The sequence below is a fragment of the Myotis yumanensis genome, unplaced genomic scaffold, assembly GCF_028538775.1.
Source record: "Myotis yumanensis isolate MYYU_CA2020_CCGP unplaced genomic scaffold, mMyoYum1.0.hap1 SCAF_5, whole genome shotgun sequence".
In the NCBI taxonomy this organism is placed as follows: Eukaryota; Metazoa; Chordata; class Mammalia; order Chiroptera; family Vespertilionidae; genus Myotis; species Myotis yumanensis.
Window position 1 is genome coordinate 6,152,522 of NW_027223756.1, and position 19,112 is coordinate 6,171,633.

Genomic DNA, 19,112 nt, shown 5'->3' on the forward strand with positions numbered 1-19,112 from the left:
TTAATTGTTATTATGAGAGTTTATTGGGTATCAAACTACTTAAGGAATAAGTTGCTCATTATGAATTCTTAAAATATATAAAAGTAGAGGGAAATAGTAATAATGAATCACATGTTATCTATCTCACAGCTTAGAAATTACATACATTCTTTCTTTCTTTTAAGTTGTTGACCTGCTCTGCTTGGACCCACTGTAACTCCAAGGAACACTGGGGATGTTAGTTTGAAGAAAACCTTTGGGTAACTTTTAATCTACTCAGTGTTGCTAAAAGGTAGTGCTATGTACATACACTGGAAGAGAAATTCTCAAATGTCCTCAACAACCAAGGAGTTTATGTCTCTGATAAGTCAATGACCAAGACCATCAGAACCCGGAAAACTGACAGCTTCAATGGCTCTAACCCACAACTGGCCTCCTCCTTGCCAAATGAACACATAAAGATCAAATTAAGGTCTAAAACTGCAGCAGAAAAAAACTCTTACTATGCCCCTGCCTTCATTTACTTTTTCTTTTCCTAATCCCCAAGTCACTCCCTTTCTGAGGTTTTCCAATGTACTTGTCTTTCTGTTGCAGATGAAAAGTGCTGAACTGAATCATTTGGTGGTGTTCCTTTTCTGTGTGATATGGGTAGAGATCTCCTGGGTGAAAAAAATAGCAATTTTCTTCCTGCTCTTAGCAAATTCCTTAGCATAGCATACAAGGCCCTTTAAGATGTGGTCCCTGACTACATCCAGTTTCGTTTCCTAGTACTCCTACCCGATCTAGGTTCAGCCATTCTTAATTCCCTGCAAATCCACTGATGCCAACTCTCTCGTCTCTGTTCCTCTATACCAGTGTTCCACTGAGACCGTAAGAGCACAAATGCAGTGATCATTGGGGAGGAAGCATCTGAAAGGCTCATCAGAAAACGGGAAAGACCCAAATCTCAGGATCTAAGAATATCATAAGCGCACACAAGGCCCTTTGCAAGGCATTCTGAGGGCATTAGGACCATCCTATTTTTCAGAGCGTATTGCATTCACTATGGGATAAGGCTGGGGGACATGAGGGGATGCTCCCTGTGCGGTGTGGAATGAGAGTGGTGCCAATTCTAATATGCTTCTGACAGAGGTGACTGCCACCGAGAAAATGAGTGATGTTGGGAAGCAGAGGAGAGGTCTGCCAAGCAGGGAGGTTAAAAGGGCTTCAGAGTGAGAACGCCAGACTCCGACTGAGAATCGGAACCCAATCCTGATTTTCCAGTGGCCTTGTGAGGACCACATCTATATGGACAGGAGGAAGGCAGCAGGGGCCCTTGGGTAGAAGAGGCACAGATCGAATTGCTTTCACCTAGATCTTCTCAATGAATTTCTAAGGTCTACATCACATAAATGAAAAACACAAACATTAAGGATATGATGCTACCTTGTAAGATGCCAAATATAAGAAAATGAAAAGAATATGAGATTTGCTTCTTGACAACATCCATCCACCCATTAACCCAGTAGTTATTAGTACTTTCTATATGCTACTCCCTAAAAAGAACCTCCCTAAAAAGAAATGAGTAAAAACATAATTCTTTTTCTATGGGACTTCATAATAGAGAAAACATCGACATATACCAGAAGACAACAAAAGACCTTGTTAAAACTGTTAGGAGGTAAGGGTGTGAGAATGTGGTTCCAGGACAGAAACGGCCTGCCAGCTCAGAGCTTCTCTGAAAGGTATTCCACGGACGTGAAACATCTGAACTTTTGCTCACAAAGGCAGATGCCGCTGGAAGCCACTCCTCTCCCTTCTGTCTGGCAAATGCCTGCCTCGCCACCTTTCAATGCCTCGCCCAACTTTCACTTCCTGGAAGCCTACTCTTCTTGCCAGAAACACCAGTCTCTCCCTCGTATGTTCACATGGTCCTTTACACGCATTTTTGTTACAACACATTGATTATTAGTTATTTGTTACACCCACTAGAGTGGGCTTCTGAAGAGCACGCTTTTATTCATTCTTGTAAAAAGCAACCCTTTATTCAGTCTTCATGCCTGGCACAGAGCACTCCAAAAAAAAAAAAAAAAAAAAAAATGCTGCCGAACAGCGATTTTTCAGGCTTACTCTCTTCCCTACTTCAGTCTGTCCAAAATATTGATCATTAATTTGTTCTTGAAATGTAATTCTGATTTTCTTAGTAAATCAAAACAATCAATTGCTTTGTACTATCTATGGAATAAGGATCTAAATCCTTAGCCTGATATTCAAGGGTCCCAGACAACCTGTAGTTCTAACCATGAAGTGGTCTGTATAACAATACATCTTTTCCACTATTGCCCTTCCTTACCTGTGCTTCAGTCAGCAGTTCCAGCAGTCCAATCCTACTTATTTGATAAGATCCTTCACCTTTATAGGACCTTTCTTGCTTCTCCAGCTAAATGTAAGCACTCCATTTGTATCTTTAACGCATCTATCACCTTTTATATTTTATTATAGTCACTTATGTAGGTATCTAACCAGCTCTATTAAACTGTAAGATCATTTTGGGGGTAGGATTTGATCCAAAGTAATCTATATCCCTCATAAAACCTAGCCCAGACTTTAGCAAAATCTGCTGAGTAAGTGAGCAAATGGGACTCCTTTGTCTCATCCCTGTTAGGGAACAGAACTAAAACGATAGTGGTAGAGCATTTACTTTGTGCCAGGCCCTGTGTCAGTTCGTTCATTTTACAACACACCTGTGAGTCGGTATTGTTAGCCCTGTTCCACAGAAGAAAACACTGATTCTGAGACATTAAGTAACGTGCCCAAGACCTCACAAGGTAAGTGGTGAAACCAGTCTGGAATCACAGACTGTTCCAGTCCAGAGTTTGTGCTCGTCTACACAGCTCATTGTCTGGCCTTGCCTCTGCATGCTTTTATGCATATTAATAAACATAAATGATTGACTGGTTGGAAAACAGTGGACTCAAAGATCAGACTATGACAATTAAAAGACTATGAGCAAATAGCATCATACACATTCTTTCCTCCGCCCCCCTCCCCCCTCAATTTCCCTCTGGATTTTTGATACTTCAGTCTAAATGTGACCTGGGAATGTTTAAACAAGGTGACTTAACACTGCAAGGTAAGGGGCTTTCCTTTTGCATTCTCACGACAGGAGCAAAGAAGGATTATCAATGATTCTTCAATTCTCCAGCAGCGGAACCATTTGTCAACATGGTTGCTGTGGAGTTTCAGGCAATTTAGTTTTGGAAGGACAGAGTGATGAGCAATGTAGTTCGTGTAGCAGTTAATGCAGTCAGTATTTATAGAAACGTTTTTGAATTAAATAGCTAACCACTAAAATAGCATTTTATCAAATAATCACCATAAATAAAATGCATTTTGACTGTAAGATGACATGTGCTCTTATAGGATGATTCCTCTGCATGCTAAGGACTGTATAACAAATTAAAGAACACACATTTATGTGGATAAAAGGCAAATAAGCTTTCCCCAGCAATAATGTGGGAATCACCACTGACGGTTTGACATACCAATATTTCAGGAAGAATAAATGACTTTCATATCCATGTTTTTTTAATCATATTCTTAGTCATTTTTACATTACTAGAATACTTTGGAAAGCTTCTGTACGTTATATCACGTGAAACTGCTTAAAGTATTTCGAAATATTTTAATAAACCTTTTTGAATTATCAAATAATGTAACTTTTAAACAAATTTTACTATTATTATAAATATTTGCTCTTCATCCTGGCCCAAAGGAAAACTATAAATCTTGTCTCAACTGAATGAATACCATTTATCATATTCATTTTGTTGTCAATACAATTATGAAAAGCCTTTGGCCTTTTCCCAAGGAAGCTGATTTGCTACTGAAACTCGATTACTGTAAGCAAGGCCTGTACCAAGCCACCCGTCTGGCAACCTAACACAACTTCCTGCATAACTGACACTTCACGCTCTGCCTTGGACCCTAATAACTGCAACATCTATGGTCAAATGCTGGAGACAATGGTTTCTAGTTCAAAACAAAACATTAAGTCCCAAGGTTTCCATTTGCTATTTTCTGCCATCTGCTGGACAAAAGTTTCACTATTTCAATAGGTGCCAAGAAGAAGGAGCCAAGTCAGGGAATGGACAGCAGCCTTCCTTAAAAACTTAAATTGCAGTATGTTCTATAAATTTTAGGCTGCATCAATTACGGAAGCTATTTTTATTCTTTGACCTTCAGCGAGAAGGTTCTGCCTTGACTCTTGGTGAAGACTATTGATGAGGAAAACATGAAACATCAATTGCTGGACATCCTAGAGTTGTAGCTGGGTTTTAAGATGACCATCAATTTTAAAGTGAGGAAACTAGGATTTTATGATTTTTCAAATAAATTAAAGTTTTACTTTGTGAGCTTCTATTTATGTTTAGAGAAATAAAAGGGCCATATGTAATTCCAACTTATCATTCATAGTTTAAAGAATTATATGAATTCCCATGTTAAAATTTGTAATCTCTGTACATATACTTTGTATGCTGATACAAACACACACGATTCCTCAATGACATGGAATATTGTCTCTAACCTTCTATGGGCATAGAAGTCTAATGAAGTAGGTTTTAACAGTAAAATGTAGGTCAGTATTCAAATTAATGTTAATTTAAAAAATACAGAGAGAGTTTTCCCTAAAACATGCCCAGGTTCCCTGTCAGTTATGTTTTGGCTGTAGCTGGATCAGACTGCCTTAAAGAAGTTTATTTTACAATTTATGAAGGAAGTTTGGATAAGGGTTGTAAGGAGCAATTGAAAAGCAGTGCAACTTAAAAAACAAAATAGCTTTGAGGCCACAGAATTTTTCTTATGTGCTCTGATGGTTCCATGCATAAAGGCATGGCAACTTTATATGACACGTATGTGACTTGCGTATGTTGTCACTTCCTGTTAGGATCAAGGAGGATTCATACAATACTATTAAAACAATATTAACAATAACCATTAAAGATTACCCAACATGTTTCAGACATTATGCAAAGTGCGTTACCTATCTGAATGGTCATAACAAGCTGTGATTCTGGATGTCTCCTTTTGTAGATGAGGAAACTGAGACTCAGAGTGGGCAAATGACTGGCCAAGGTTTACACAAAGAGCGAGGCGCTGGGATTTCTGACCCTAAGGTCCATGTTATTTCCACTCCTATGTGATGAGACACTTCTGAGGGGGGATGTCTGTTTGTTTATTTTGCTGTCTGCACTAAGCTTTGGCCAAGGTAAATTCATGTACCAAATGAAAAATCCTGACCATTTATTTCCTCCTTTCCATGTCCATTAATATTTTCATGGTGATGAAAAACTGTAGCATGATGAATTAAGCCTCTAAGAGATAAAGTGACCTTCTCAGCCCTGCTAATTAAGATGGAGTAGAAATTCAAATCTCCTCGAAATGCCGAATGGTAGGCTGCACTGGTCCTGAGCTAAAGATGTTAGCCCGATTATCCCTGCAACCCCAACAAAAACAATCCTTTGGGGATGTGATTTTTAAGTTGTCAATATTTAATGGCCCCGAAAAAGTGACCTTTCTGAGCTGGGTCTCCGAATGCTCTGCTCAGTTATCTGCACGGCTGCCACTGTGCTGTAATTTTTAGCTGATTACACATTAGTTCATTTAGCTTTGTTTCCTCTTCCCTACTGTGCCATACTATTAAACGAAAGCGAGGGGCCTGGCATCCCTCTGTGCACAGAGCTGGTATTGTCACAGTGTAATAAGGATACATCCAGTCAAACAGCATGGTGTAGCTGGTCTTTGTGTTCAGTGCAAAGGCAATCCCTCGAAGATCTCTTGCCAGCCCGATCAACATACGCTGTCAGTGGGAAAGAGACACAGTAATTGATTTTCACGTTAGCACAGAGCAGATGGAGTAATAATCAGGCAATAATGACCACATATCTGATTTTGATTCATTAGCTAAAATGTCTCGCTCAGGTCCCTTTCTACAGAAAACCATAGACACTTTAAACCAACACGCCATGAAATCTGCTGACCAACTCTACTTTGATTCTTATAAACTGAGCTAAGTCGTAATTCTAATAATATAGGGAATTAGATTCGCAATACATTTTGTTTCTGCATAATGCCAAAATAGCAAAACGAGGACTGATAACGGCACAAAACAGAAATGCACAGAGTCTAGACATTATTTAATGATAGCAAGTCTTCACAACACCGCTCGCCTGAAATCAGTCCTACTCTGCAAAGTGAAGTCTACCGTGGAAGTACACTGGCATCTAAAGGTCTCTCAGAAATATCCTGAGTAACCGAGGACAAATTGCAACTGTCCAGGTGACCTGCTGTGCCATGATGTAACAAGAAAGGAACTCACATTTCCCAAGCAAAAAAAAAAGAGTGTAGGGAAGAGTTCTACATTCCATGTCAGAAGACGTGACATTGAATTCCAGCCTTACTTCTTAGCTGTAAGTCTTAAAGCAAGGCGATGTATCAGTCTCTGTCTCAGTTTTCTAATCTATAAAAGGGGCTAATACTCTTTCAGAGGAATTGTGAAGAATAAACTTGATAAATTTATGTAAAAATGCCTAACAAGAGCCTGATGCATACTAAGTATTCTATAAATATTTTGTTTTAGAAAAACAAAAACTTGATTCTAAAATAAGAGAGATCTGACTAGGACTCTGGATGCTTAATTAAGCTGTCCTTAGGATGATGCATGGGAAGAGAAACAGAAAACCCGTGAACAGATGCTAGAATGTCAGAACAAGGAACACAAATAAACATAATTGCAAAACAAGGGGGTGGGATAATTGAGATCCGCAACTGTGATTTCTGAAGATACTGTTTCAGTGGAAATACGCCAGAAAATGCTCTCTGAACTTTTCATTTGACCAGATTTACTTTTTCCTCGCGACTTGGTTATAAATGAAAACCTCTTTAGGAAGGTGTTTAAATTATCATTAAGGATTTGGAAGTGAATCATGACCCTCAGCTTAATGACTGAGCAACATTTCCAAGTACCAAGTAATAGTTTCTCTGCCAGGGTGTCTGAATTTCTGATCTTTCTGCCACCCCGCCTAACAGGTCATTGCAGCTGGAAGCTGCTTATGAGGATATTGTTTCTGTGCTGTCTCAGTTTATAGAATGACGCTTATCTGAATTTCTGAACCTGTAACCCTGACTCCCTGTTTTTGCTTCTTTAAGTGACTTATTCTTTTTCCTCTCCTGATCTCACCAGTCCTTGTTTTTCTGTGACCAGTTGGCCTCCTGTATAGGTCTCTCATGTGACCTGCTATTTTTTTTAAAAACCTTTTTGCCTTTCGTGCAACCTATTTCCAGCACCTGGTACCTGTTCCCTCTTTCTCAGTCTCCCACGTTTCTCAGCCTCCTGGAGCAATTTGACTCAGACTATTTGGCTCTGCGGTCTATTACAGTGGCCTTTTTGCTCTACCTTTACTATGTACACTTATAGATCACAGGCTTCTCTTCATATTATCTTAAATTTTCACATATGTATTAGGCACTCACCATCCAACTCTAAATTAGGCAAGAGGAGCCAAAGAGTTACTTTCTCTGTGCCCAACGCAAAGGACTCTTAAAATATTTTAGACTATCCTCATTACACAAAAATGTTATTATTTATTTCACCATAAATTTCTTCCTTAAAAGACGCCAAGTTCATAGACATGGTTTAATGGACTCAAATCTATGAAATTCTATCTATGTTGAAGTTTAGAAAATGTTACTATATAGTAGAGAAAGCACTAAGAAATAACTAAATGTATGTTTTCAATAGATTTGATCGGCAGGAAAACGCAGTGTTAACATAAGAAACAGATTTCTTAAGCTCAAACAGTATCTTTTATCTCAAACAGCAGGAGTACTATACTAAGCTATACTGACACTCAAATAACACTAAGGGAGTATTTTCGTGAGAGCTACAACATAGCCAGTTCTGGTATGAGATTGGAAAACTGTTCACTAGGAGCTCAACCAGGCTACTAACCATCTGAGAGTGAAAGGTGATCCGATTGTAACTTAGGGCAGGAGGAGCCACAACTTACCACCTCATTTAAAATAATACAGAGAGGTTTATCTGAACAGTTGCCTTTCTCCTGCAGTTGGTCAACACTTGGCTGATGTGAAAAGCGAGGGGCGCTGTATTTGTAGGGAGGGTGTTCTGGGGAGTGGGTTAACTCTGGGGCATCGGCTCCTGAAGATTCCTTTTGGAAAACCCACGGAGAAACTGCTCAGTGCTTTAGTCCGCTGCCCGGTAAACAGTTGTCTGTGTGCCAAGTGTGAGACGGATGGGCTGGGAAACAGCTGAAATGTGGCTCCTTCCACCCTGACCCCCAAAACAGGGTTTCTAATGGAAAGTCTGACAGACCCTTTACTGTAGTGGCACTACTGGGGGCAGCTATAATATTATCCTCATAATTCTACTATATAATAACAACAAAGAAAAAGAAGGTGAAGGGTCATTGTGCTTTGTCTTTAGAATTAAGATGGCTGTCTTCATCCTTAAAGCATACTCTTAATTCTGGAGACACATCTTAATAACCTCTAAATAGTTCCAACAAAAGAGCCGTGTCAGAGGAATGAGCAGGCCCCAAGGTGTTTCAACTGGAGTGTTTTCATCTGCCTTTATTGCTCTATCCCTCTCCAGAATTAAGGCAATAACCTGTGATAAATTATTCAGGAACTGCTACAGGGATCAAAGCAAAATCATTCTGTTAAAGTGCTGTTTGCAACATTTGGCACTTAGTGCGAAAACTTTTAATGTGCGCATGCTGAAAATCAGGGATTTTAAATAATTTAACATTGTGGAGTTTATACGAAGGGACTAAAGATAGCAGGTTCCTATTTAACTGCTCCTCTTCCTCTAAGAAGTTTTCATTCATTTTCCTTAGAACTGATGATGTCATGGTCAAATAAAAAATGATGCACGAGTCAGGGAGTATTGGACTATATTTTACTACGGACCCAAATATATGGGAAAAACATATATTTTAAACAAATGCTTTAGAGCCAGGATTTGTCATAGCACCCCCCCCACCTTTACTTTGAAGAGAAAAACCTAAGACAAAAATTCAATGTTCTCTTCAACTTTATTAGGACTAAGTAAGAAAACAAAGCTATAAATTTAAGAGTTTTGCAGCATTTCCTCCCCTCACAACCATATTTCAATTTGGCAACATTGGTCCTTAATGTTTATGTTCATCCTGAAATCTGCATTTGAAAAATATCTATAAATAGGGAGTTAGAAAATCCGGGTAAGGGTTGCAAATTAAATGAATATGGCAGTCCCGAGGCATTTTCATAGAGATATTTTAACAGCATCACCTCCTGTGGATTGGAATACTAAATACTTTATTGAAGAACAAAACCGAACCGTTTTTATCTCTAGTCCTTGCAAAATGAAGTACCTGAAAGCACTTTTGCATGTATTATTTATTCATCATGATAGAAAAATAGCCCTAACCTAATAAATTACATTTAAAAGCATTTAGTGCAAAAGTTTTGTTTATGATAAAGCAACAGATTTAGTTCTTCACTGGTAGCTTAAAGCACCAAGTTTTCTTCATACAAATTAGACAGATGGTGCTTACAGTAGAATTTACTAAAGGTCTGTCACAACAAATGCAGCCAAGCTGCATATTTAATCACTGCAGAATCTTGTCTACCTGCAGCTGCCAACTGCTAATCCAATTTCCCTGATAAATGTGGCAAGAGACACGATCAGCAATAAAGAGCATCTAACTCCATTTTCCTGCAGGGCGTCTTTTGATGAACATTTAGGACGGAAGCACGGAGTGCACTGTGTGGCCCTGGTTCGTGGCAGCTGCATGCATTCTGAGGCACAGTTCTCAGGTTACTCACTTAATTCTGCCACTATCATTACGTTGCTATTGATCTCCGTAGCTGTTGCCTACACAGCATTACTCTAGATGAAGCTGAATCAGGCAGTTATCATGCATCAAACTTGCTCAAAAGCCTGGAGATTTCCCCTTAATTACTTGTGATTTTATTTGCAAATACCGTTAAAGTGTAATCAAGCAGTCACTTTCCAGGGTCGTTAAGAACTTGCTGGTTTAGGGATATATCACTGGAACTCCATTAAAAATGACTCGAGGAAGATGGTTTCTATCAAACTGGATGGGATCACATCAAAATGGCCTTGGAACATAATGAAATCTTCCAATGAGACAGATGTAATTTTTATAAAGATGGTGTTTTTCAACCTTGCTTCTTTTTGACATAAAGCAATAGCTACCTTAAAGCTGCAAAGATCTTGTTGGTCACGAAATATTTGTGACACATCTGAAAAACACAGCTACCCGCATAGAAACTGGTGTAGAATTTCAACAAAACTATAAAGGCAAAGAAAATCTCTACAATCTCTTTTGGTTTTAAAATTCTGTGACTATTGCATGCTGATAAATACTAATTTCAAAAACTTTATTTCAAATTAAAAGGTACAGTATTTAGCTAATTAGTTTTTGGTAGAAGAATTATCCTAAAATAATCATCAAAGGCAATTATTTTTCTAGTTGGCTTCTTGTTGCGAATTTTTTTTTTGTGTGTGTGTGTGTAGAGAGAAGAGGAGCCATGCAAAGCGATGGTTAATATTTTGGTCAACTTATTTCAAATAATGATAAAATATGACTCAAGCATCACCAGCAAAGGTGCCTACATTTTTGGGACTACATTACTTTCTTACAAATAATAATCAGTGTCAATCTATTTAATACGGCCTGGACACATTATAATTTCAGAAGATGCTTTTCCGACTGAGCAGACCCTGTGCTCCCCATCCTCCACATTAAAATATGGGGCTGCTTTGTCACAAACAGCTTGCTACACTTAAGGATTTTACTAATAAAACATAATGTTGTCTTAGATATTATGACTGTTGCCACAGCTGAACTGACTTGTCAAATCAATCCTAATATGGCTCCCACAGGCACATAAAAACCTTACTTAGCTATCAGTTATCCTAATCACTTTGTTCAGTTTAAGAATGCAATACTTCAAGACCAGCTCCTATTTATACATATATGCCTAGCCATTTAATAAAGTCTTGATTTATATAAATTCTTGTTTAAAAAATATTTAGAGATGTAGTGTTTTAACATGTGTATGTTTGTGCATTCTTCCATATCAATATGTTGAAACATACAGTTCAGGGTAGATGAGAGGACAGGGTTGCTTAAAGTGGTGTGCCCACGAGAAATGTTCTTTTAAAGACATTAACTGCAATCAGAGACAAGTCTGTGTTACCTAATCGTAAACTTACTGTCCCAACTCATTGCTGATCTCAAAGCCCATTAACTTCAACACTTATATGAAAAGTACAACGGAAAGACACATGCAGTTAGGGACAAGATGCGGACAAGGCACAGAGCACACGTGGACATGCAGCACCTTCTTCTGGACCTGGAGATTCTAGAATGAACAAAATTGCCTTTCCTCCTGTTTGGAAACAAACCCACCTTCACATCTTCTTGTTTAAAGTTGTTGTTGAATATCTGTAATACTGTTTCAAAAGAGACTGTAAGAGGCAGCATGAAATTCTCAAATTCGTCCTCATCTTCGCCTATCAAAAAACACAAAAGGGTCACCATGGTTTAAATGCACGCTACTGTGTGTGAGCCTCGGCAGTGAGTGCTTCATGCAGGCGGAGAAATGTCCGGGGAAGGGTCGGCCTGCATTCACATCCTGCCCCATTTTGTGCTTTGGCTCACTGACTATTCCGTTTTGCCTTCTCTTTTTGCACCAAATGAAATAGCAAAATTACTTACCAGACTTTTTTTTTTTTTTACTCTTTATTGGATCAAACAGACTCATGCCCCAGGCATGTCAGCCCTTCGCTCTGAGGGCCCCCAGAGCTTCCCTAATGTCCAAGGAAAGCCTCTTTCAAAGCCTCTGAGACAAGGATCTTTCCCCTTCTCTTTGGGTGCCAAGGCCCTGAAGGGCTCACGGACTCAGGTGTTCAGCTCTAAGTTATTATTCCCTTTTATTTATGCTCTTTTTTTTTTTTTTTTTTTTTTTTATTAATTTGTTAACTAGATGGCAGGGAAACTTTTATCTGCCAAATAGGATGAGGTCCCTCCTGGGTCATTTGGATTTTAAGTAATTCTCCATGGGTACACTTCCTCTTACATCAAACTTCCTTTTCTTTATAGAAGAGGAGAGACATTTTCTATTGCTTTTTCATTTTAAAGGTTTCCTCAAAAATTCTGCAAAGTGGAGTCTTCATACATGGATATGCACAATTGACAATTTATGAAGTATTCTTTCAAAAGGGGCTTCTTTTAAGTGGGAGTTGACTCTCTCATTCATCCTCTGTCACAGGGAACTAAGAGCCCTAATTCACGGGTGAAGACACAGGCAGAGGACGGTTAAGTGACTTACTCAAGGTAGCATATGCAGTTGGAGGTGGAACTATATGGTCCAGGCCCCTGATTTCTATGCTGTTAGTTTTTAAATAGAGCACTAGAGAGGAAATGCGATCTCAGAGAAGAGACCAGTGGTTCTCAAGTTTGGTCCTTGGCCTCACAGCATCAGCGTCACCTGGGAACTTGTTAGATGGACATTCCCATTTGCTGGATCAGAAACTCTGGGGTGGGGTCCAGCGATTTCTGTTTGAAGACACTCTCCAGGTGATTCAGATGCATACAAATGTTTGAGAAACACTAGCCTATACATCATTCTGCAGATAAGGAAACTGAGGTCCAAGGCCACACACAATCAAGGCAGAATTGGCATCTTTTTAAAAATATACAAATATATTTTTATTGATTTCAGAGAGAGGAAGGGAGAGGGAGAGAGAGAGAGAGAGAGAGCGAAACATCAATGATGAGAGAGAATCATTGATCGGCTGCCTCCTGCACACCCCCTACTGGGGATCAAACCCACAACCCAGGCATGTGCCCTTGATGGGAATCAAACCTGGTACCCTTCAGTCCACAGGCTGATGCTCTATCCACTGAACCAGGTAGGGCAAATCGGCATCTTTTGACTTGGAGCAGGTGACCTGGCTGACCCCGGTCCTTTGCGGCTTTTCTTTTCCCTTTAACCTTACATAATCTGTTTCTAGAGTCAAACAGAACCAGGACTTAGCTTTGTTCACAGAGTTGTCAAAAGACCAACAAATCTTTCCTGGTATGCTGCTCTGGACAAGGGCCAAGATCCAAGGTGAAGGGTAAAGCAGATCAGATTATAATCCCTGCTCTGTCAATGGCTATGTGACCAATTACTCCTCTTAAATACACCCTCAGACAACTGATGACAACATTAGAAAGCTTTAGAGAAGCCATTCTTATTTTCCAAAGCCCAGGTCAAACGATCACTTTCCCAATGCCTGAGCTAACCTCCCCTGCAAGCACTCTGAGTCCCACTGCCCGTGTTCCCCCTTCTCCCTTCATTCCCAGAGCATGTTCTCTGACTTTATGACAGATCGCAATTATCAGCAGACCTTGAATTGCAAGCGTTTAGGCATATAGCTGATAACAATACCAACAATACCACGTACATCATTCCACCATTACCACTGTTTGATGAGAGTTACCTTGGGGATTGAATGAGATAAAATTTATAATATGTGTATGTAAATTACTGACATCATCTTTGCTTTCACTTCCGGAGAGCTGAGACTCTGCATCTTTGTGTTTCTCAGTGAAGGAGAATGACGTAGGGAAGGCTCTGCGTAAACAGAGCCTAGTTAACCACTAGTTAACTTTGGACATTCTGAGTCTCAGTTTTCTCATCTTCAAAATAAGGATGAAAATACTTATCTTTTAAGCTTATTGTGAATATTAAATGTTATAACACATGAAAAATAGAAGATTCTCAATAAACAGTAGTGGTAGTACCAGTATTACAGTATTAGCACCTACAACAGTGCCTGCAAATATTAGGGAAATACTGTATTTGAATGAAAAGTGTTACTCAATAAAGGTGAGTTTTAAAACTCCCTTATTTTCTTAACATCTGACACAGAATAATACAGAAACTAATTGAAGTAAACATTATCAAACCCTTAAATATGTAATACACACACACTTTATTAAACTACCAGAGGCCCAGTGCATGAAATTCATGCACTTGGGGGGGGGTGTCCCTCAGCCCAACCTGCACACTCTCCAATCTGGGACCCCTTGGGGGATGTCTGACTGCCGGTTTAGGCCCTATCCCTGTCGGACATCCCTCTCACAATCCGGGACTGCTGGCTCCCAACTGCTTGCCTGCCTGCCTGCCTGCCCCTAACCGCTTCTGCCTGCCAGCCTGATCACCCCTTAACCACTCCCCTGCCAGCCTGATTGATGCCGAACTGCTCCCCTGCTGGCCCGATTGCCTCCAACTGCCCTCCCCTGCCAGCCATCTTGTGGCGGTCATCTTGTGCCCATATGGGGGCAGCCATCTTGTGCGAGGGCGTGACGGTCAATTTGTATATTACCTCTTTATTATATAGGATATAATCTTACTGCTCTAGGATAAAGTATTTTCTTTTAAAAAAAAATCTTTATTTTTGAAAGTATTACATATGTCCTCTTTTTTCCCTAAAGTATTTTCTAAATGTAGAATTGCACAAGGACAGTGACAATGGTCACTGCAGGCAGATGAGGTTGCAGGAAGGAGTGGACGCTCTGAAAGTTCTAAGCCTGGACCCTGGCTCTCCTGCTGTTAGCTGCCTGATTTTGCATAAAGTCGCTTCACTCATCTAAGCCTTAGTGTTCTCATCTGTAATTAAGAGACATAATATTTACAGTAGATCCCCTGATCTGTGGTTTCACTTTCTACAGTTTCAATTATCTGTGGTTAACCAAGGTCCAAAAATACTAAATGGAAAATTCCAGAAATAAACAATTCATAAGTTTTAAATTGCATGCTGTTCTGAGAAGCATGATGCTATCTTGTGCCATCTTGCAGTGCCCTGCTTGGGACGTGAACCATCCTTCGTCCAGCGTATCTCTGCTGTACATGCTACCCATCCACAAGTCACTCAGGAGTCACTATGGTGAGATCTACTATCACAGCATCACAGTGCTGTGTCCAACTAACCCTTATTTTACTTAATAGGGACCCCAAAGTACAGGATTAGTGCTGCTGGCAGTTTGGAGATACCAGAGAGAAGTGTAAGTTCATATGCTGAGGTTGCTAAGATCTTTATATATATAAAAGGCTAATATGCTAAGTGTCCCTCCTTCTGTCTGACCGATTGCCATGACATGCACTATCACCGGGGGCAGATGCTCACTGTAGGAGCTGCTGAGCTGCAATGACTTGTCAGCAGCGGTTCTTGGGTGACGCACCCTGAAACCAGAGAGGAGGGAGCCCAATTCCTCGCAGGGCTGTGCAATTCCACCTTCGGCCATGGGTTATATGTTGTTGCTGGGGCTCTGTTGCCCCGAATCTGGTTTACTGCCCACTGCATTTGTGTTCCACACCCTGTACGACAACAACTTTGCAGAGCGCCTTTCTCACACTCAGGGACCCCTCGAGGGATGTCGGAGAGCTGGTGTTGGCCCAATCCCCACAGGCCAGGCTGAGGGACCCCACCTGCTGGAGGGACCCCACTCACTCCGCAGATGCCTTTTGAGCCCTGGTGCCACCAGGTACAGTCGGCCGGGGAGGGACAGTGGGAGTTTGGCTCCAGGGCATGTCTGGCCCGTCTAGCTCAGTCTTGCCCTGCCAGCCACCTTCTAATTAATTTCCTTTCAATGTGCACGAATCTGTGCACTGAGTCACTAGTTTATTATAAGAATGAATGTTCTATCCATGAAATTGTGAAGGGAAAAGAAATTCGTGCTAGTTATGCTGTTAGACCTCAAAACAGCAAAAGTTACACTCATAGTGCATGATGAGTGCTTAAGATGGAGAAGGCATTAAATTTGTGGGTGGAAGACATGAGCAGAAAATGTGTTCTGATTAATGGTGACGTGGTGCCCCAGAAAGCAAGGAACCTACAGGAAGACTTCAGCAAGGGGTCCCATGACACAGGTGACCACATTCACATAACTCTTATTACAGTACATTGTTCAGTTATAATTGTTCTATTTTATTATTCATTATTGTGGTGAATCTCTCACTAACCCTAATTTATAAATTAAACTTTATCATAGGTGTGTATTACAGGAACAAACATAGTATAGACAGGATTCAGTATTATCTGCAGTTTCAGGCATCTACTGCGGGTCTTGGAACATATCCCGCACGTGTAAGGAGAGACTACTGTATTTCACAAAGTTAGCTGTAAGGATTAAATAAGAAAATATCTGTAAACCCCTTTGCTTAGTATTTGGCACTTAATAAATGATAGCTATTAGCATTTTTTTGTTGTTTTGACTGCAGCCAATAATAATATGATGTAGTCAGTACGGAAAACAGTTTGGTAGTTACTCAAAAAGTTAAACACACAATTGCCACTTGACTCATCAATTTTCTCCCAGATATATACCCCAGAGAACTGAAAGCCTATGCCCACACAAAAACACACACACGACATTCATAGCAGAAGTATCGTACGGCCAAAAGGAAAAAGAAACCCAACTGTTATCAGTGATAAACGGAGACACACACTGTGGTATGTTCATATGAAGGAATATTAGCCAGCCATAAAAAGCAATGAAGTACTGGTCCACCCTAAAATATGGATGAGCCTGGAAAACATGCTGTGTGCAAGAAGCCAGACAGAAAGGCCACGTTATAGGATTCCATTGACAGTAAATGTCTACAATGGGCAAATCCATAGAGACAGAAAGTAAATTAGTGGCTGTCAGGGCTGGGGGGTAGGGGTAATGAGAAGAGACGACTTTAAGGAGCAGGGCTTCTTTCTGGGGTGATAACAATATTCTGAAATTAGATGTTGATGGTTGTAAAACTTTGTGAATATTCTAAATATACTAGTACTACTGAACTGTACACTTTAGAAGGGCGATTTTATGATATTTAAATCTCAAAAAGATAAAAAACAAACCCCCAAAACCACCAATAAAAATCAGGGTTTAGTTACCCCTCACCACCCCCTGAAATATATGCAGAGCAGTGAAAATTTCATTTCCTCAAATTCAAATGCAAATAGCAACTGAATTACTGCTGGCTGGGGCGTGGCCAAGGAGAAGTAATGAAATAATCATGGTAATAATAAATGATGGTAACCAACTATGATGATAGTTACTAGGATTTACTATATGGCAGGTTGAATAATGGCTCTTCAATGATGTCCATTTGCTCCTAATCCTTGGCATCTTTGAATATTTTGGGTTCTATGACAAAAGGAGTTAAGGTTGCCAATCAATGGACTTTAAAATAGAAGATTATCCTGGGTTATGCAGGTGGGCCCCATGTAATCACAAAGGTCCTTGGAAGTGTTTGGGGAGCCGGGGGGAAGCCAGAGAGAAGGCAGCACGAGAAGGACTTGGTCCGATGTTGTTGGAGAAACAGGGCCATGGGCCTTCCTTGACTTAGTCCATTGAGACCGACCCATTTTGGACTTCTGACCTCCAGAATTGCAAAGTAATAAATTTGCAACACTGAAGTCATTACATTTGTTACAGTGGTAACAGGAACCTAATATAGTCAGTAAATGTCAGGTCTAATGCCGCTGGTTCCAACTAAGGAGAACTGAGAGGAGAGAAACAAGGAGATTCAGAGGCAGCGAGCAAGAAAGGAATCCACTTAGAACCAAGTCCCTGGGGTAATCTCGGAAGAGTGGCCCCTTGCGCAGGTGCAGGCCCACAGCGCCTGCTCTTCCTTGCCAGTGCTTCCAAGGACAGCACCTTAACGTTCTACAACAGGTCTTGAGAAATGTGATTAGCTAGATCCCAGAATGGGGTTTTCATTTGTTTCCTTCCAAACTGCCTTGGAGTCCTGGCAGGCTTTGAAATGATCTGTGGCTTCAGGCAGGGCAGGAAGCTGAAGGTGCCCTCAGCTTGTGCCCAAGCACTGAAGGTAGAGCAGCTGCACTATGGGCACTGAACTTGCACTGTATTGAGGTCCCAGTGGCAGTCAGTGTCCCTATTAGTGCTGACAATAAATATTTGTGCCTCAATTAATATACACGGAGTACTTGTTTTGTGATAGGAATTGTCCCAGGCCCTTTGCACACATCTTTATCTTACTTAAGCTGCATGACTCTTCAAGGCACATATATCCATTTAACAGATGAAAAAACAGAGGCTCCCTTTAACTCCTCTCCCTAGGGAACCAGAATGTTTATTTTAGCTCCCAGAGGAAAATTCCAGCACCCACTGCAGACTAGTGTACGCCTTCCCTAAGAAAGCTACCTTCCAGTTTCATCCCTGAGGCACCTTATTCCCTGGAGTGCTCTGGACTCTACCCTCAAAACCAGGTAAGTTATTAAAACTGGATCTGGACTTAATGGGCTGCTTTCTGCCTACAGGGCCAGCTAATTAGTCTTAATGATCTCATTATAGATTCTAAGTATTTCCAGCTGCTTCTTTACCCCGTATTGCCCCCCAACCCCCAACGTCTACTTTCCAGATAGTCTCTGCCAAGTCATGGACACAAGTGATATGTCGATGCAGTCTTCCCACCTATGAGAACATTAGCTACTTCTGATCAAGCTTCTCACTTGCTGGATCCTCTGGCTATCTCCCTTTGTGTTCCTTTATCTATGAGAAAAAACATGCTTTGCCCAATCATTAGACATAAGGACACATTTTAAAAACGATTTGACTTTCACTGATCATAGGGCTGTAATATACCTATATAGGGCAAATAAACACGAATCTGTTTATTTGATAGAAGCTGGGAAAGTAATCCCTTCTCCCTTCTTCTCACTGCACCCAAGCCTCAAATCAATCATTCAGTTCAAATAGTTCACCTAAAAATGAAGAAGAAAGTTACTTTTCTTAATTGATTGAGAAGTAAAAGGTGAAGTAACAGCTTAGCAAAAGTGAATGAGGATGTGTGGTCAGAGGGCTACAATGTACATGACTGACCTTGGGCACGTCTTTTAATCTCTGTACCTCACCTGTCTAACAGGTAAACAATGTAATATCTATTTCATGTCGGCTGTTCTGAGGATCAAACAGTATAATGTATGTGAAATGGTTTGCCAACTGTAAATGTGTAAACATGTTAATTATTATTACTAAAGAAAGGAAAGTTTCCTTCCTCTGTAT

General features: G+C 40.4%; 1 protein-coding gene across 2 annotated transcripts in view; it reads right to left on the bottom strand.

Annotated features, from left to right (window-relative positions):
• RANBP17 (RAN binding protein 17) overlaps nt 1-19,112 on the bottom strand; it is a 232,699-nt gene that overhangs the window by 50,151 nt on the left and 163,436 nt on the right. For both annotated transcript variants that reach the window (XM_070414418.1, XM_070414417.1), the window contains 2 exons: nt 11,457-11,560; nt 5,730-5,818 (listed from right to left, as the gene is read on the bottom strand). In XM_070414418.1, the coding sequence (XP_070270519.1) occupies nt 5,730-5,818; nt 11,457-11,560 (193 nt within the window). The remainder of the gene's footprint in view (nt 1-5,729; nt 5,819-11,456; nt 11,561-19,112) is intronic.